Below are 21,435 nucleotides of genomic sequence, written 5' to 3'. Positions count from 1 at the left end.
GGAACACATGTAAACCCATGGCTGATTCATGTCAATGTATGGCAAAAACTATTGCAATGTTGTGAAGTGATTGGCCCCCAACTAAAATAAATAAATTTATAAAAAAAAAAAAAAAAACCCTCTAAAAAATAAAAAATAAAATGTCAGTTTTCATTACAATCCCAAAGAAGGGCAGTGCCAAAGAATGTACACATTACATACAGTTGCATTCATTTCACATGCTAGTAAGGTTACACTCAAAATCCTTCAAGGTAGGCTTCAGCAGTACATGAACTGAGGACTTCCAGATGTACAAGCTGGGTCAGAAAAGGCAGAGGAAGCAGAGATCAAATTGTCAACATCCAATTCCAGAAAAAACATCTACTGCTTCACTGACTACACTAAAGCCTTTGATCCTATGGATCGAAACAAACTGTTGAAAATTCTTAAAGAGATGGGAATACCAGACAACCTTACCTGTCTCCTGAGAAACCTATATGTGGGTCAAGAAGCAAACTTTAGAACACCACATGAAACAAGAGACTGGTTTAAAATTGAGAAAAATGTATGACAAGGCTGTTTATTGTCACCTGCTTATTTAACTTATATGCAGAGTACATGAGAAATGCCAGGCTGGATGAATCACAAGCTGGAATCAAGATCGCTGGGAGAAATATCAACAACCTCAGATATGCAGATAATATCACTCTAATGGAAGAAAGTGAAGAGGAACTGAAAAGCCTCTTGATGAAAGTGAAAGAGGAGAGCGAAAAAGTTGGCTTAAAGCTCAACATTCAGAAAACAAAGACCATGGCATCTGGTTCCATCACTACATGGCAAATAGATGGGAAAAAGTGGAAACAGTGACAGATTTTATTTTCTTGGGCTCCAAAATCACTGCAGAAGGCGACAGCAGCCATGAAATTAAACGATGCTTGCTCCCTGGAAGGAAAGCTCTGACCTACCTAGACAGCATATTAAAAAGCAGAGATATCACTTTGCCGACAAAGGTCCACATAGTCAAATCTATGGTTTTTCCAGTAGTCATGTACTGATGTGGACCATAAAGAAGGCTGAGTACCGAAGAATTGATGCTTTCGAATTGTGGTGCTGGAAAAGACTCTTTAGAGTCCTTTAGACAGCAAGGAGATCAAACCAGTAAATCCTAAGGGAAATCAACCCTGAATATTCATTGGGAAGACTGACGCTATAGCTTGAATACTTTGGTCACCTGATACGAAGAACTAACTCATTGGAAAAGACCATGATGCTGGGAAAGATTAAAGCTAGCAGGAGAAAGGGGCAACAGAGGATGAGATGGTTAGATAACATCACCGACTCAATGGACATGAACATGAGAAAACTCTGGGAGATAGTAAAGGACAGGGAAGCCTGGCGTGCTGCAGTCCATGGGGTTGCAAAAAGCCAGATATGACTTAGCGACTGAACACCACCACCACCACCAAGAGACTGAGGTCATCTGAAGATTGTGTCACTTGCTTTTCATGAGAAGCTGGAAAGCTGGGACTTGAGGCCAAATCACACATTTTTGGTTTTTGTTTTTTTAATTTTTACAATGCTATATTGGTTTCTGCCATATGACAACATGAATCAGCCATATTATACATATATCACCTCCCTCTTGAGCCCCCCACCCCGCCATCCCATCCCTCTAGATCACCACACAGCACCAGGCTCAGTTTCCTGTGTTCTATAGCAACTTCTCGCCAACTGTCCACACACACGTGTGTGTGTGCGTTGATGCTCCTTTCTCCATTCGTTCCACTCACTCCCTCCCACACTGTGTCCACAAGTCCATTCTCTACATCTGCGTCTCCATTCCTTCCCTGCAATTAGGTTCACCAAGACCACTTTTCTAGATTTCATATATATTAAATCACACATTTTTAAATGTTTGCAATAACTTCTTGACTTTTTTTAAATCTTTAATGGAAAAAAAAAATGCTACGGGGGCCATTACAATGTGAGCCAAACAAAGCTCCTCTGCAAGTCAACACTAGCCTGTACTTTCACCCTTTATCCCATTAGATGAAGTCCATGTGTGTGTGTGCTTAGTCTCTCAGTCCATGCTCATCAATAGATCCTTCCTCATGTGGGGAGCCCACCAGGATCAGTGGACCACCTCTCTGCCATCCCTGCCCTGCAGGCTACACTTCAGCCCCAGGACCTCTTCCTGGGCCTCCTGCCACCAACATCCTTCATCTCTGTGTCACACACACATGAGACCCTCTGCTTCTCAGGAAAGGCTAGCATTGGTTAGAAGAGCCTCATTGCTTCCAGACAGACTGATAACCTTTCAGATGGTGAACTGCTATTTCACTCCTACTAGGCTATCATTATTTTTTTTTAATTTTAGTTTATTTATCTATTTTTTTAACTTTACAATATGGTATTTGTTTTGTCATACATTGACATGAATCCGCCATGTGTGTACATGTGTTCCCCTTCCCGAACCCCCTCCCACCTTCCTCCCCATCCCATCCCTCCAGGTCATCCCGGTACACCAGCCCCGAGCACCCTGTATCATGCATTCACTATTGGCAATGAATTCAATCAATTGGTGAGGAGGTACCTAAATTAAAAAACAAAAAACAAGACACCGAGTTCATCTGCTCATTTCCTCTACCAAAAAATGTAATTATAGTTTCACATACTGTGAAATTACTTTGACTTCCAAAGAACAGATCTCATGGATACTTTTTGCATACAGCAGGTGCTCCATAAATGATTTTTGACCAGAAATGATATGGCCTGTGTAAACCTCTCACTTTGACATTTATTAAGCACTTTTCCTCACAATGCAAAAATGTCACAGCAGCTATTATTATATGAGTTTCACATCTAGAGCCACGCCCTCACTTTGTCCTCTATTTGTAACACCCCATATACACCAGCCCTCAGTCTAGTCCCTGAGAGCACCACACCGGCTTCTGCCACAGGACCTTTGTACTGACTCTCCTATACCTTCTTTTCAATTTTCTCATAGCTGGCTTGTTCTTAGATTCAGTTCAAATGCCTCATCTTCATAGAGCCTGTCTGGCCTCTTCTCCTTGGCCTGCCACTCATCCCTCTGTTTGATTATTTTCTTCCATGACATGTATAGTTCAGTTTGTTTACGTATCTACCCTCTAACTCACCCCACGAGAAGGCAAGCTCCCTGAGGTCAGACCCTTAGCATGGCCTCTTCACTACGCCAGAGTCCACCAGTGCTCCTGCCAAAGATTAGTATCTGACACAGACTAGTATCTGAGGAATGATGAATGGATTCCAATTTAACAGATAACTCAGGGAATAACCTGAGGCTCAGGGAAGGGCTTCCCCAGGGTCTCCTGGATAGTCACTGACAGAGCAGAGGTTTGAATCCGAGTCTTCTGACTTGTGCCCAGTAATCCTTTCATAGTACCACCCTCATCACTGGTTTGGCAGTCTGGAATGCCTGTCACCTGGAACTCAGGAAGTCAGGGGGTTAAATCTTTCAGTAGTGACAAGGCCCTTTTCTCCACATTTCTCTCTGCAGAACCAAGTGAGTAAATACCTATTACCCAGGCATTCAAGTGTTTCACAACTACTAATTCTAAACGAAGTCAAAGATGACAGTTTAAATTCTCTAGAACTGAATTGAACAAATAAATTTTATGCATAAATATTAATGAAATTGTGACTTTTTTTTTTTTTTTACTAAGAAAGTAAAGGTTAATGGCTATATTTGCTGGTTTCCCATTTCTCAAACACTAAGGAATCCAATTTCTAATAAGCATATTTACAAGCATGAACAATTTACTCAAAAATTAAACTCTCTTGCTGTGACACTCTTGTCCTCAATTAAGGTCAAAAATCATCCAAGCAGCTTCATTTCTTCCAACAAAGATTTACATTTTATTTAATTAGTATGTTCCTGAAAAAACCACCTCAATTTTCTTAACAGGTGAGCCTTCCATTCATTTATTTCTATATGAAAATTACTAATTTCTAACACTCACCACAGCCTTTAAACTTTCCCTTGAAACTGTCTGCACTCTGCTAGGCGTAAAGATAAAATGATGAAAACCCTGGTCCCATGTGTCTTGTCTCCTTGCATTTAGAAGCATCTACCAAGAAAAAGAAATGCAAAAAAGCAAAATGGCTGCCTGAGGAGTCCTTAAAATTAGCTGTGAAAAGAAGAGAAGTGAAAAGCAAAGGAGAAAAGGAAAGATATACCCATTTGAATGCAGAGTTCCAAAGAACAGCAAGGAGAGATAAGAAAGCCTTCCACAGCGATCAATGCAAAGAAATAGAAGAAAACAATAGAATGGGAAAGATTAGAGATCTCTTCAAAAAAATTATAGATACCAAGGGAACATTTCATGCAAAGATGGGCTCAGTCAAGGACAGAAATGGTATGGACCTAACAGAAGCAGAAGATATTAAGAAGAGGTGGCAAGAATACACAGAAGAACTGTACAAAAAAGATCTTCACGACCCAGATAATCACGATGGTGTGATCACTCACCTAGAGCCAGACATCCTAGAATGTGAAGTCAAGTGGGCCTTAGGAAGCAACACTACGAACAAAGCTAGTGGAGGTGATGCAGTTCCAGCTGAGCTATTTCAAATCCTCCAAGATGATGCTGTGAAAGTGCTTCACTCAATATGCCAGCAAATTTGGAAAACTCAGCAGTGGCCACAGGACTGGAAAAGGTCAGTTTTCATTCCAATCCCAAAAAAAGGCAATGCCAAAGAATGCTCAAACTACCGCGCAATTGCATTCATCTCACACGCTAGTAAAGTAATGCTCAAAATTCTCCAAGCCAGGCTTCAGCAATATGTGAACCGTGAACTTCCAGATGTTCAAGTTGGGTTTAGAAAAGGCAGAGGAACCAGAGATCAAATTGCCAGCATCTGTTGGATCATAGAAAAGGCAAGAGAGTTCCAAAAAACATCTATTTCTGCTTTATTGACTATGCCAAAGCCTTTGACTGTGAGGATCACAATAAACTGTGAAAAATTCTGAAAGAGATGGGAATACCAGACCATCTGACCTGCCTCTTGAGAAACCTGTACGCAGGTCAGGAAGCAACAGTTAGAACTGGACATGGAACAACAGACTGGTTCCAAATAGGAAAAGGAGTACATCAAGGCTGTATATTGTCACCCTGCTTATTTAACTTATATGCAGAGTACATCATGAGAAACGCTGGGCTGGATGAAGCACAAGCTGGAATCAAAACTGCCAGGAGAAATATCAATAACCTCAGATACGCAGATGACACCACCCTTATGGCAGAAAGTGAAGAAGAACTAAAGAGCCTCTTGATGAAAGTGAAAGAGGAGAGTGAAAAATCTGGCTTAAAGCTCAACATTCAGAAAACTAAGATCATGGCATCCAGTCCCATCACTTCATGGTAAATAGATGGGGCAACAATAGAAACAGTGAGAGACTTTATTTTCTTGGGCTCCAAAATCACTGCAGATGGTGATTGCAGCCATGAAATTAAAAGACACTTGCTCCTTGGGAGGAAAGTTATGACCAACCTAGACAGTGTATTAAAAAGTAGAGCCATTACTTTGCCAACAAAGGTCCATCTAGTCAAGGCTATGGTTTTTCCAGTAGTCATGTATGGATGTGAAAGTTGGACTATAAAGAAAGCTGAGCACAGAAGAATTTGAACTATGGTGTTGGAGAAGACTCTTGAGAGTCCCTTGGACAGTAAGGAGATCCAACCAGTTCACCCTAAAGGAGATCAGTCCTGGGTGTTCACTGGAAGGACTGATGTTGAAGCTGAAACTCCAATACTTTAGCCACCTGATGCGAAGAGCTGACTCATTTGAAAAAAGACCCTGATGCTGGGAAAGATTGTAGGCAGGAGAAGGGGATGACAGAGGATGAGATGGTTGGATGACATCACCGACTCAATGGACATGAGTTTGGGTAGGCTCCAGGAGTTGGTGATGGACAGGGAGGCCTGGCATGCTGCAGTTCATGCAGTCACAAAGAGTCGGACATGACTGAGCAACTGAACTGAACTCGATGATGCATATTTGTTTTATCTGCTGTTTCCTTCTTCAAGAAGAAGCTTCCTTCCAGAAGGAGAAGATCCCATTTCCCAGAGAATATCTCCCATCTCCCACCTATTCTTCCCCTTTTCATCTTTTCTCTATTTTGGTTAATTTGTTTAACTAAAAACTTGAGCAAAGTAAACTCAAGGAACTATAAACTATGTGACATGCAAACACAAGGATAAAAAAGTCATATACCACCTCCCCCTATCTGCTCAGAGCACAGTTCCTCCCAATAGACCAAGTCAGAACCTGGGGCATCACCCTTGACCCCTCCCTCTCTGCCCCCCACAACATCCAACACAACTACAGCCAGTTCACATCACCTCCTAACTGTCTCTTAAATTAATCCATTTTTCTCCCTCTGCACCACCATTATCAGACATAGTCCAGGTCTCCATCCTCTTGAATCAGACTCTGGAAAGCTTCATCAACCTTCTAACTGGCTTTCCGTCTCCAGTTTTGCCTCTTCCATGCAGTCTTCCACTAAGCAGCAGATATGAGTTTTCTAAAATACACATCTATTCATGGCACACCCATACTTAGATCCCTTCCATGACTCCTCATTGCCCTTGGAGTAAAGACTAAGCCTGATGAATAGCTTAGAAGGCCATTCACAGTCCAGCCTCTTGCTTAACTCTCTGGTTCACTTTTGGCCACACCTCGCCCCTACCTCCCTACCTATGCTCTGCCCACTCTCCAACAACATGGCATTTTTCTTCAATTAATTTAACCCACCATGATCGCTCTCATCTCTCGCCCCTTCACTCATGCTGCATCCAGACTCCTCTTCTGTGTTCATCATCACCTGGCTGATTTCTGCTTATTCTACTTTGCCTCTTAAGCATAACCCTCATTGAGAAGGCTTTCCAACCTCTTTTGGGAAAATCAAGGTATTCTGCTCTGTGCTCCCTACATTCCTAGCAGGGCACTAACCACGCTTTGTGGTGTTTCACTGATTATCTCTATCCCTGCATGCTTCACAGTTGTAGCCCAGTATCTACCACCACACAAGGTATGTGATAGATTTTCATTAATATTTCCTGAATGTTATTGATGAAGGGGTTTACAGTCTAATAAGAACACAGTTCTAAATCTACAGCCTCCCCAAATTTATTTGCGAAGTGACAATCTACATGTATACTTTGAAAACAGCATAGAGAGATCTGCATTTGGGCAAGATTCCAATTTGAACTTGCTTCTTTCCTTCCCAGTTGTAAGCAATTTAACAACTGAAGTCACCTACTTTTTTTTTTTTTTAATATACGCCTTATGCTATTTATCCTTGAGGGAAGAATTAAACTTGAGTTTATTTAAGAGCTTTAATTTCTAAAAATGTACTGTTAATCATCCATGAAACAACTTTTCTCTTGGGTTATGTTCAAAACAGGTAATACCCTTCTAGAATTCCTTTCACCTCCTAACCCTCCATTCTGACAGGCTTCAATAAATTGTATGAAACTGTAAAATAATTTACATATTAGCATAAATCATCAATAATTAAGAAGGCAAATCTGCAGCTTAGAAACTACCAAATGCATGCCATTAGGACAACCACTGTTTCTAGATTATACATAACAATGTCTTAATGTGAAAATCTAAACACTATTTCAAATGATGAGGAATTGCTAATATCTACCTTTTTTACTTCGGAAGAATGTGAGAAGGTAGGAGGAAATATCTACCAAAAAAAAAAAAACCTGAGGAGAGAAGGGCAATGACATTTGTTGAGTGCCTAGAAAAATGAGACATGAGGAAACATTCACTTAAACACTCCTGTTGAATCCTCCCAATAACTCTATGACATTAGGCTTCCTAGATGGTGCTAGTGGTGAAGAATCCACCCACCAATGCAAGAGACTCAGGTTCTATTTCCAAGTCAGGAAGACCCCCCCTAAAGTAGGAAACGGCAGCCCACTCAGCATTCTTACCTGGGAAATCCCATGAACAAAGGAGCCTGGTGGGCTATAGTCCATGAGGTTGCAAAGAATCAGACACAACTGAGTGTGCACGTGTGCACACACACACACAACTCATTAACTTCACTTTCCATAAAAGAACACCAAGGTTGAGGTAAATTAAAAGCAACTGCAAAAGCTCACACATGTGATAGCTGATAGACCCAGGAATTGAACCCACATCAATCCAGCATCGAAGTAGAAAGCTCTTTCTGCCACACGAACTACAAAAACTGAAGAGTAACTTTCGAAATACAAAATTTTTTAAAAGGAGATGCCTTCTTAGCAAGTCAAAAATGTCCTCTTCATCTCCTCACGTTAGTATTCTACAGGAAGCTTTTTCTTAGACCCCCAACTTTCAGGTTCCTAGCTAATTATGTTTAGATTAAATTTTATCTATAATTTAGGAATAAAATTGAAAACCAGAAGATTTACCATTATATCTTATAGAGTTGCATATACTGGCAGAACGTTCAATCAGATTTAATCTACGTTAATTAAGCTTTCCATTTTAACAAAGCTCTTTATTAACATACTTCAATCAAGAAAAATAAACATTAAATCTGCATTGCTATTAAGATAGCTCAGCAAGACATTCGTCTTTGTTGCTCTACCAATGTGCTCAACTGGTACTATAAAAAAAAGAGAATAAAAATCCATCAAATTAGAAATACAGGCAAGAATAACAGAGTGCCCATTCCACTACATAAAAGAGTCTATTTCAATTACTTCCTCCAGGTATGTTTGCAATTGTCCTTATATTTAAGCTTTCCATTTCACTTTATCTACTCACTCAAGACATTCAGGGGAACTCAATTGGCTCAGTTTCCAAGGGAGTTTCTAGATACCATTGTGCCAAGTAGTTCACTCCTGGTTTAAGGAATCATCTCCCAAATGATCCACTTTCGGCTGCTGGAATCCCACCAGGTGAGAGAGATGCCTGCCTTTAGCTAGAAGGAACCTCGGCCACTGAATGAATTCTTCCGCCATTAATTCAATAATGGCCTTGCCTGAGAAGAGCTGGAAGCCTGGCAGAAACTGGAAGCAGCGATTTCCCAAACAGTAAATTCAGTTTTTCTGGATGACAGAAAAGGCAGTGGATGACGACTTGCCATGGTGCACAGGAGGGAGAGTGTTCAGATCCAAAATGTGGTTCCCCATGGTGCTTCATCAGCAAAGGTGACTTTTCACTGGAAATTGAACACTACCAGAAGGTTTGGGTGATAGATACTCTTTTCCTTTAACCAGTGAACTAAAGTGGCTGTTTGCTCTCTGGCCACTTCCCAGCATCCACCTTCCCCTCAGCATCAAATTTCCACCTTAACATCACCATCATGGCTTTTTGTTTTTTAAATTACAGGCCAACAACTATGACAGATGTTTAGCAAATACTTTTTTCCCCCAAACTTTAGACTTCTCGTTTTGTATTGGGGTACAGCTGATTAACAATGTTTTGGTAGTTTCAGGAAAGGACTCAGCCATACATATTTTTGTATCTCTTCTCCCCCAAAACTCCCTCCCATCCAGACTGGCATATAACATTGAGTAGAGTTCCATGTGCTATACAATAGGTCCTGGCTGGTTATCCATTTTAAACATAGCAGTGTGGCAAATACTTCTAGTCCTGTACAAAAATCCCAAGGAATTACTCGTTTCCGTCTCCAGGTACCAGCACCTTTGCCCTTTTCACTGTCCTGTGCAACCTCCCACATATAGTATATCCAGGGCAGTATCCATTCTGGGAACAATATATTCCATGTGAACTTTGGGAATCAGACATGACATTTCTGAGCAGCCCTAACCAGAGCCAAAGAAAATGAATCATCTGTCTGCTTAGTATTAACAGTTGCTAATTACATACTATGTGCCTCTGAGTACCACCTGGCAAAAACCCCTGTGTGTCTCTTACCTATGCTATTATCATTATTTGGGCACAGACCACATTCCAAACAATCAAGACAGAGGCTGCCTAGTTATTCCAGTAACCAGGCTTTCTCATCCTTGGCACACAGTTAGAACCAATTTCCCAGTAATGGTCAATAAAATGTGGTACAGGCAATTCATGACACTTCCAGGATTAGCCCTTAAAGCTATCCAGGGAGATTATGACAAAAGTCTAATCATAGTAGAAGCTATTAATCTACCTCTCTCAGAATGTCATAGTTCAAGGTCATAAAATAAAACACATAGTTGAATAACACAACTAAGATGCTACACAAAGGTTTATCTGTGTACACACAAACTACACATCCTTTTAAGATGTTTCCCCTCAGAAAGTAAAAGTAGTGAGTATGTACAGGTACCAGAAAAGATGTTCTCTCTCATTATCTTACAGCACATATTATACATTTTTAATTAACCATAAAAACCAGAAGTCATCCATTAAGTACTTCTTCATTTAATCACTTTGAAATTTTTAAATATTCCTCTAACTTAGATGAAAAAGAGGAAGTTAAACTGAAATTTAAGAACTATAGAAAAGAATTGAAAACGAAAACAGTATATAGCAGTATCCAGGGGCTGTATTCAAACTGATACTCATAGGAAAATATAAAGTCCTCAGTGATTTTACCTGTAAACAGAAAGTACTGAAAACAAATGAACTCAACATTGAAGGAGCCAGTAAAAAATACCAAAGCGATTGAAAAAGAAGCAAGAAGAAAAAAAATCAATGAATTTAAAGTGAAAAAAAAAGCAGACCTCAATAAAATTTAAGAACTGTTTCATTAAAAAGGTCAGTAAATTACTCAATCCATGATGAGCTTCAGCAAGAAAGGGAATATATATATTTCATATTACAAGTTAATGAAGAAATAACCACAAATATAAAAATTTTATTAAGTAAAGGAATATAATGTCCAACTATTTGCCCCAAAGAGGGAGATCTCAATAAAATATATGATTTCAACAAAATGTAAATTGGTCCACAGAAGAGTCTAAAATTAATTAAATAGAACAATACCATAAAAGAGATGAGAAATGAACATTTTCAGGAATAAAAGATTTCCCAGACTCCCCAAACACAAATTATCAGCCCACATTATTTTCAGGCAAATTCTATCAGAAACATTTATAAAAGAGGTATTGCCTATATATTTAAACCAGTCTAGAGCATAAAATTCAAACAGCTTTGAATTAAATCACACAGTCAGAAAAACCTACTGTATCTCACTTATGAGTTAAAAAGTATTTAATGAGTTTAAAGTGTTTAGAACAATCCTAGCATTTATCAGCACTTAATCATTACCATTTTATCAGTATTGCTGCTGCTGCTAAGTCGCTTCAGTCGTGTCCGACTCTGTGAGACCCCATAGACAGCAGCCCACCAGGCTCCCCCGTCCCTGGGATTCTCCAGGCAAGAACACTGGAGTGGGTTGCCATTTCCTTCTCCAATGCATGAAAGTGAAAAGTGAAAGTGAAGTCGCTCAGTCGTGTCCGACTCTTCGCGACCCCATGGACCGCAGCCTATCAGGCTCCTCCATCCATGGGATTTTCTAGGCAAGAGTACTGGAGTGGGTTGCCATTGCCTTCTCCATTTATCAGTATTAATATTGATGCAAAAATCTTAAACATTAGTAAATGTAAATTTAAGGATTTCAGAAATAACTCAACTTTATGGACTCAGTGTAATTAATGTTAACAAATGAAAGAAAAAAATAATTATCTCAAAAGGTACACAGAGAGGGTGTTTAATAAAATGTTACAGCTGTTCATAATTTTTTGGCCTTTTAAAGCAGATGACGACTTTATGTATGTATATATATACAAAACACACACATACACATATACTATATATACACATATATATAAGCGAGATTGATTTCATAACATGTAACAGCCGTTCATGATCTTTTGACCTCCAGTAAATCAGGAACAGAACTAAGTTTCCTTTATATGGTAACGTATATGTGTGTATATATGTATATATACACATACACATGTAAGATAGATTAGAAACTATCAGACATTATATTAAACAGATAAGGAAAACATTAAGATAGTATTGTCTGCTGCTTCTCTGACTTGAATGAGGACCTTTAATCTCAAGAGTCTAGCCAGTATCCTAAGACAAGAAAAAGGGATGGCTACTATAAATACTGGAATGAGAGAGACAAAGCTCATTATTCTCAAGTTACAAAATAGTATACTTAAAATCAAGGGGGATCATCTGAAAAAAACAAAAACAAAACAATTTAAATGCCTAGTGCCTGTGGACTAAGTCACTTCAGTCATGTCCAACTCTTTGCAGCCCTGTAGACTGGAGTCCGCCAGGCTCCTCAGCCCATAGGGATTCTCCAGGCAAGAATACAGGAGTGAGGTTGCCATGCCCTCCTCCAGGGGATCTTCCCAACCCAGGGATCAAACCCAGGTCTCCTGCATTGCAGGCAGATTCTTTGCCATCTGAGTAAGCCACCAGAGAAGCAAACGCCTAGTACGTGATACATAATCAACAAATGTTAGCTTAAAAAAAAAAACAAAAAACTATTCCACATAGCTCACATACCCTAAAAGTCTAATACAAAAATCAGACCAAAGGTATCAAAAGAAAACTACAAATCATTCTTTCTCATGAATACAGATACAAAAATTAATATACTATCAAATCAAATCCAGGAACATAAGAAAAGAACTATATCCCACATGACTAAGTGGGATTTATCCCAGGAATGCAATCTTGGTATAATGTCCAAAATCAACTAATATAATATCCCACATCAATAGAATAGGATAAAACTACATGATCATCTTGATAGATACAGAAAAGCAATTGAAAAAAGTTAATACTCTTTCATGATAGAAAACACTCAAACTAGAAATGGAAGAGAACTTCCTCAACCTGATAAAAGCATGTTAGGAACAGAAGGAAATTTCTTCAACCTGGTTAAAGGCATCTAAGAAAATCTACAACTAACATCACACTTCATAGTGAAAAATTGAAAGCTTTCCTCCTTAAGATCAGAAACAAGACTATCTGTTCCTATCACTTCTAGTGAACATTGTACTGGAAGTTCTACTCAGAGCAATTAGTCAAGAAAATAAAAGGCATTCAGATAAGACAGAAGTAACACTATTTGTAGATGATTTGATCTTTTAAGTAAAAATTTAAGAAATTCTTTAAAAAAAATTAGAATAAAATAAATCAGCAAAGCTGCAGGATACAAGATTAATATGCAAAGATCAATTTGAATTTCTATAAAGTAGCAATGAGCAGACATGAAATTAGTAATTACATTTACAATGTCATCAAAAAGAATACTTAATAACCATTTTTTAAAAAAATTAACAAAAGTTATGCAAAACTTATACTCTGAAACTATAAAACACTGTTGGAAAAAAATAAACACCACCTAAATAAATGGAAAGACATTTTATGTCTATGGATCAGATGACTTAATATTGTTCAGATGGCAATACCCCCCACATTGATCTATAGATTCAATGCAATCCCTTTCAAAGTCCAGCTGATATTTTTGCAGAAATTGAAAAGCTGGTCGTAATACTCACGGAAATTCAAGAGAACTGAAATAGCCAAAACAATCTTGAAAAGGAAGAAACAAAGTTGCAGGACTCACACTTATCAATTTCAAAACTTAACACAAAACCAAATGATCAAAACAGTCCTGGCATAAGAACAGACATATATATCAATGGAATAGAATTTGAGACTCCAGAAATAAACCTTCACATTCATGTGCAATTGATCTTCAACAAGGTTAACAAGAAAATTCACTGGTCTTCAACAAACAGTGCAGGGACAACTGGCTATACACATACAAAACATCAGGTTGGACCACTACCTCACACCACATAGAAAACTGACTCAAAATCTATCAGAGATCTAAATGTAAGTATTAAGGCTATAAAACTCTTTAAAGAAATCATATGCAGTAAATCTTCAGACTCAGGAGTAGGCAATGGTTTCTTCGAAAAGAAGTACAAGCAACAAAAGAAAAACTGAACATCAAATTTAACAACTTTTTTGCCTCCAAGCATATCATGAAGAAAATGATAGAATCTACACAATGAGCAGGGATGTATAAATCATATGTAATAAGGGACTTGTACCTATAAAATACAAAATCATAAAGACAAACAACCCGATTAGAAATGGAAAAATGCTCTGAATAGACAATTTTCCAAAGAGGATATATAGCAGCCAATAAGTGCCTGAAAAGATACTCAACATTATCTGCCATCAGGAAAATTTAAATGAAAACCACAGTGCAGAGAACATACTGTATAGCAAAGGGATCAATACTCAACAATTCTCAGTGGTTACCTAAATGCGAAGGAAATCCATAGAAGAGGGGATACATGTATACGTACAGCTGATTCACTTTGCATACACCAGAAACATAACATTGTAAAGTAATTGTACTCCAGTTAATAAAAAGTCACAGTGCAATATCACTTCACATCTACTAGGATGAATCAAAAAGAAAGATAATAAAGAGCACTAACAAGAATGTGGAAAAATTGGAATTCTCATACACTGCTGGTAGAAATGTAAAATGGTGCAGGCACTTTGAAAGACAGTCTGACAATTCCACAAAACAGTTAACCATAGTGACAACTTGATTCAGCACGTCTACTCCTAGTTAAATACCAAGAGAATAAAAATACATGTCCACACAAAAATTTGTACAGGAAAGCTCATAGCAGCATTATTCATAATAGCCAAAAAGAGGAAACAACTCCAATGTCCCATCAATTGATGAATGGATAAATAAAAAGTGTATCCAAACAATGCAACATTATTCTGCAATAAAATGAAATGAACTACTGGCCCACACTACCAACATGAAAGAACTTTGAAAACATTCTAAATAAAAGAAGCCAGCTACAAAGGACCACATATTGTATGATGCCATTTATATAAAATGTCCAAATAGGCAAATCCATAGAGACAGAAGGCTATTGCCAAAGGCTGGGGGAATGATGAGGAGATGATGGAATGACAGCTAAGAGGTGTGAGATTTCTATGGGAAGTAATGAAAACCAGATCTTTATTACCTAACGTCAAGTGCATTACAGATTCAGAGTTAATCCTTTATAGTAATATTTCCCCTTGATTAAACTAAACAAACATGGAGGAAGGCACCATAGAATTAAGTGGAGAGGAGTGTTTTATATTTCCTCATTTATTTTGTTTGAGTCAAGACCTGAGGTTTTCCTATTACAATGAAAAATGGTCATATGATTTCCATTCAATGATCCTCAGGTTCTATTAGAAACCTGCCAGGAAAGTAAGAAAAGGTAGCCTCAGATGACTCTACATGACACCACCAAAAGGGTTTTCAAAACCTTTCTTAAAATAAGATATGGATTTTTTTAGATTCCAAAAGAGAAACCCATAAAATAGTATTTCAAGACTTAGGATTAGACAAGGAAAGGAAATATATATATTTTAAGAGTTGTGCACTTAACATACACTATCTTTTTTTCATGCTTACCACCACCCTGCAAAGTAGATGATTATCCCCATCTACAGACAAGGAAATTGAGGTTCCAAGACATTCCATGGCAGGTATGGCGAAGCTAGAAGTCAAACTCCAGGCTCCACGACATCTGACTCTGGAGCTCTCCTATATCGGCTGCCATTCCACTCACTTCTCACCTGCTTTGGGAAGCTCTCTGCTTCCACTGAGAAGCATTTGAAGACACCCTACATTCCATTTCTGGACATTTGTATGGCCCTCAAGTGGAGGAGACCCTCACACCCAACCCCTAAGCCAGTGAGGCAGGGACATGACCTTCCCATGTCTGAGAAGCTGAGACTGGCATGACATCTCCACCTTTGGGCAATAAGAACCTGCGCTTTCTCCCAACCTACAGAACACAGGGACTCGAACCCATACCTGCTCATCAACACATATGCCAGCTTGCTTTCTCCAGGCTGACCCAGAAACAGCCAGCTCACTGTACTGCTGGCAGCATCCTCACTGAAGGCTCAGGGTCCATCACATCCCTCTGAGGCTGAGGACAAACTTAACCACTGAAAAGAGACAGAATGGTTGATCCTCACCTCTGCCGGAGATGTGCATGAAAAGATCCTAGGCTCCAGCCAAACTGGTCTATTTTCTCCTCTTTTCTCTTCACCAAAAAAAAAAAAAAAAAAAAAGAATTCTGTTCCCTTAATTTCTCCCCTGTGCGACTGCCCACACTGTTCTCTCTACTTAGGTACCCTTCCCTTTCCCTTACCTGCGAAACTCGACCTGTTTCAGGAGTCTCTCCTCTAGGTCATCTTCCTTAACCGTCAACTTAATATACAGAATCTAACACCTTTCCATCATTTTTTGCCTCAGTGGGCCTATCTAGGTTGACATATCAAAAAGTAGTACAAAGAAGGTTTATCTGAACTCCGGTTCCCCAGTACAGACTCTGACATGAGAATGTAAGAGCAAGTGATCTGTTAAAGAAGTGCTCCCGGGAGAGGGAGGGAGTAAAACAGGAAGTCACAGCCTCAGCCTGTTTCCCAGTCGCTCTGGGGGATGAATGAAGCCCCAGAGCCTGACTGGTCTCCAGGCATCAAAGGCCAAGGAACTAGGCTTCCATACTCCACGCTCATGAGTCAAACATTGAGTTCAGGCTGCCTGGGGAGGAAGTAAACTCCCAGACCCTTCCACTCTGAGTAAAGCTGATGTCCAGTGCTCTGAGGCAAGTTGTTAGGTGCCAACCTTCGGAAACAGAGTCCATCGAAGCCAGGTGAAGGGCACACCGAACCTACACAAGAGATCTGAGGGGGTCAGGGAGGGTGGCACCGTGTCTGCTGCAAGGTCAAGGTAGGGCCAGCTTCATGGGCATGTGACCAGTATATCTGCACAGGATTCTGCCCTCAGAAGGGCCCCTCGCTTCTGGTTTAATAGTCTGCAGTCATGGTATTGAAATTCTTAGTAATTTCACCTTTGACTGCATTTCCTAAGTGAGGTCTGGTGGGACAGTGGACCACACACTGGGCAGGCTCTGTTCATGTGCAGCCCTGCCTCCCACCACCTGCCACCTCCCTGGAACCAGTTCCCAGCCACTGGCTTGGCTGCTCCCTGGTGCCCAGGGCCCACCTGCCCTTCCCGCACCCCCTGCCCAGTAACTGTTGCCACCCTCTGCCTGGGCAGTGACTGTTGCGTGGGCTTGGGGATTCCAGTGTTCTCCCACCACTGTCCACTAGGGGAGGAGGGGGCCCAGAATCAGTTTGGGGGAGCCACATAATTTTGAAATTAGCTACACACTGCCTTGTAACTCCAATGGAATACTTTTCTATTGATAGCTCTTTTTTATTCCTTAGTTTTTTGTGTGGTCATGCCCTGCTTCCCACATCAAACTCTTAGATTTTGTTTCTTTCATTTCCACACAAAAAAATTGCAAAGCACCTAGAACAGAGTAGATGCTTCATAAGTATTTTCAGAGGATTAATATAAAGTTGGTATTACGTTAAAACTGGCAGGGAGGTTCCAATCCAAGATAGTGACTTAAGAAGATCCTGAATACACCTCCCCCAGTGGATACACTGAGTCTACAGCTACCAATGGAACAATTACCTCTGGAGAAAACCTGAAGACTGGCTAAGGATGTGGGCAAACGAGAAAAAAAAAAAAACAACTACATTGAAGCAGATAGGAGAGGGTGGGACATAATCTCACCATAAATCCCACCCTCATTCAGAGACCCATGGTCAGGAGGAATTCAAAACCTAGAGCTTCTTTTTAAGGGGCAAAGAGTTTGAACTCCACAACAGGCACCCCAGTTCTTAAGACCTACACCTAAGAGACAAGCCTCCCACAAAGCCTAGCTTTGAAAACCAAACGGATTCCTTTCATAGGACCCACAACACTATAATGATCTGAGAAAGAGCTCCCCCACCCACCTGGGGGCGGGGGCCAGGTCAGAAGCAGCTCATTTGCTTACAATAAAGCATTGGCTTGAGGGGAAGGCATCTAATCTAACACACATGTTCAGGGGCCTGCCGTAACACTCTCCATGAGGAAGACAGGCAGCCATGCTATCTTAGAGTTCTCCCTCTGCCAACTCCAGGCAGGTCAGTATACAGAGAGCTTTTGCACTATCCAGCACCCTAGGTTTATTTGTTTTTTACAGCTGCCACCCAAGGGACATCTTTCATTGCCTAACCCTGGAGCCAAGCTCCTGGATCCCATGGAACTGTAACAGTCGAAGAGATAGTCCTTGGCAGGCTACCACTCCCAGGGCACTGCATATGCAGCAGATTGAAACATACCCCAAGTCTTTTTGAGAAAGAGGCCTACTTGCCTGTCCAGGGGCTCTCGTCTGGGGAGCAAGCTTCTTGTCTGGCACACTCATGGGGGCCAAGAGAGGGGGCTCTCAGGGAATGGAGGCTTGTGGACACAGTCTTTCTCCGCTCTCCCTCTGCTTTGCTCCAGCTTACCAGTATATCCCAGAGAGGCCCTATACCTCTGTCTTAGATTATCTAATTACTTTGAATTCTGTAACAGAGGGACCTTTCTCAAAATGAAAATGCTTATATGGCTTCCCATTATCTATGGGGTCTCTACTCCAAGTTTTGTGACATGGCTTCAAAGCTTTGAAAGGATCTGACTTTCTGGCTGCCTCTGTAACACCACCCATTGCTGACTATCCCAAACATCTTGCCCCTTCCCCACACACACTTACCTGCAAACTGCTTACCTGTTCCATCCTCAAATCATGACAACCTCTTTCTGGAATGCATTTCTTCCTAATTTCTTACTTCTTCCTATACAGCCTGCCAAATATCTACTCACTTGATTTCCTTGTCAACCGTCATCCTTTCTTGACTTAAGACAAAGCTTAGTAGAATTGACAGCAACTACTTTTATCCCCAAAACACAAGTTTCCAGCACTGCATCTACACTTCTTCACGACATTCATTTGTCCACCTTCCCTACTAACTTCTGTGATGTGATTCTTAGAAAAAGAATTCTATACTATTCATCTTAATATTCCCAGTGTCAAGCACAGTTACTATAAAATAAACACAATGAAGGCCTATTGGAAGTTGTTGGTAAATATAACTAACTAACTTGGTGACCTAAAACTGATGGATAGAATGTGGTTTTGTATGAGTGAAATCTATCAGGAGACAGAAAATAGGTGAGAAAGACACTCACGAGCGGTCCTTGGAGAGCAAACAAGAAAGCCACTTCACCCAAAGTCAATTCTTAACGCAAAGTTAAGTCCACAAATGTGTTCAACAGCCACAAGGTTTCATCCAGCCAAACATTCTCCTGGAGTTGCACCCTTTACGTTTTGTGTAGTGCATGAATTCCAGGTAGATCTTGAGAAGCAGACGGCACTTTCTTACCTGTGTTCCAGTTCTCGAATGGACAGGATCACTCCTGATGTGGATGGCTTCTGCTGCACAGTGGCCAGAAAGGTGAACTCACTCTTATTCCGGAACAGCTGAATTAATTTCTCACTCACATGAGGGGCTGCATGGATCTCTCTTTCTGCATCTAAGGATTCAAGGAGGAGGAGAAGGGGAAGGTAAGAAGAAATACAGATGGGAAAAGAGGAGAGGGAATATGAGAAGGAAAAGGAGGAAAGACACACAGTTAAAAATGCCTTGTCTGGAGGATCCAGGGTACTTTCCCCCTTTGCCCTTTTTGTAAATAGTTTCCACTTTCAGGCACCGCCCACCACTCCACATGGCTGCCTGCACTCAAGGCAAAGCCCGGAAATGCTGTCCCGGCCATCATGCCCACTTGTCACTTTGACAAGTCCACAATTGGCCAGTCAGTGATTTTCTGACAGGGATTTTTATGGGACATGGAGCAATTTGGCCTGCTGCAAACAGATTAGGTTGCCGAAAATAGGGTGAGAGGCAGTCAGATAAATGGGGTCCAAAATTCAGAAAATCCTGAGTCTAATAGGATCCAGTGCCACTCAGCAGGCTCTCATTTCCCTTTTCACATGGCCTCAGCTTCTATCTCTCCTCACATATCTAGGGAAATATGTCCTGGCTTTGTGACCAGGAGAGATTTACTAGAGCTAATAATGCCGGACAACTATGCTTTTGCTAAAAGAATAAATACAAGGCATGCTCAGGATCCATCAGCGTGCCTGGAATTTCTGTGCACATCCAGTAGATGATTGTCCTCATGAAATATTTATTAAAGTTTAGGCCAATTCAGCAGGTCTAGAGGTGTGTGAGTTCGGCGAATCCTGCTCCTAGACAGGAATCTTTCTTTCTGCAACATCCGCATAATGAGAGAGAGCCCTCATTTCATGGTCAGACTCACCCTTGTCATGATAAAACTGGGTGTTACACCACTATTTTACACTGTACTTTCTGGCACCAGAAAGTGGGCACCAAGGGACTGGAATTAAAGAAAAATATTCAGAGGATTGGTGGCCTTCTCTCCTGTCAATGTCCTCTGCAAGCGATAGGGTGATATGGAGATACATATGGTAACTACTTGGGTATTTCTCCAGGACTCCCTGAGGAACCCTTGAAAAACATATTATAGAACTGCATTATTTACAATAGCCAAGAGACAGGAAACAACCTAAGTGTCCATCACCATACGAATGGGTAAAGAAGCTGTGGTATGCATACAATGGAATCCTACTCAGCCATAAAAACAGAATGAAATACTGCCATTTGCAGAAACACGAATGGACCTGGGCATTATGCTAAGTAAAATAAGCCAGACTGAGAAAAGACAAATACTGTATGATGTCACATCTGTGGAATATAAAAAATACAATAATCTAGTGAATATAACAAAAAAGTCGCAGACCCACAGACAGAGAATCAACTAGTAGTCACCAGAGGAGAGGGAGGAGGGGGAGTGACTATACGGGGTTGGGGAGGGGAGGTATAGACAATGCGGCGTAACATAGCTCAAGAATACTGTACAACACGAGAATATACCCACGATTCTGTGGTAACTGTAAATGCAAAGCAACCTTTAAAAACTGCATAAAGAGTTTTTAAAAAGAAAAGAAAACCGTAGAACTACAAAGGCCATGGCGCCCAAGCAATAACACAGACTCATATTAGGACCTTGAACCACCTCATTCTACAGAGTCGCTTTTAAACAAAAAGAAACCCTCAAATTCTTGACCTCAGGCCTCAGTCTTCTCAACTGCAAAAATGAGGGGGATGGACTAGGTGATTCCTCACAGTCCCCCAGCTACATCGCCTGTAATCCTACACATTGCCGTTTCAAGTTTGCAGCACAGAGAAGAACAGTCTTCCAGAGGTAGGAGTCTAGGCTACAGATGGTGGGAAGTGAGAAATTAATTATTTCCTGCCATGTCAGTAAACAAAGGATGCACAGTCAACAGCAATTGCAGCCACCACAGAAGGTGAGCTGGTGAGCCCTTCGGAAGGTAAACTGCAAGTGGGTGAGTAGGTAAGGGAACTCAGGAAGGGAAGAATCTCTGCTATTAATAGCAGCCATCAGACTACAGCCACTCACCACAG

General features: G+C 40.6%; 1 protein-coding gene across 3 annotated transcripts in view; it reads right to left on the bottom strand.

Annotated features, from left to right (window-relative positions):
* The window catches only part of NELL1 (neural EGFL like 1), a 987,615-nt gene that overhangs the window by 870,962 nt on the left and 95,218 nt on the right, over positions 1-21,435 (bottom strand). For all 3 annotated transcript variants that reach the window (XM_081533742.1, XM_081533741.1, XM_081533740.1), the window contains exon 3: positions 19,309-19,459. In XM_081533742.1, coding sequence (XP_081389868.1) covers positions 19,309-19,459 — 151 coding nt within the window. The remainder of the gene's footprint in view (positions 1-19,308; positions 19,460-21,435) is intronic.

This window comes from Giraffa tippelskirchi, chromosome 10 (genome assembly GCF_054371585.1).
Source record: "Giraffa tippelskirchi isolate mGirTip1 chromosome 10, T2T-mGirTip1v1.2.pri, whole genome shotgun sequence".
Lineage (NCBI taxonomy): Eukaryota > Metazoa > Chordata > Mammalia > Artiodactyla > Giraffidae > Giraffa > Giraffa tippelskirchi.
This window is presented reverse-complemented; position numbering and strand designations above follow the sequence as displayed.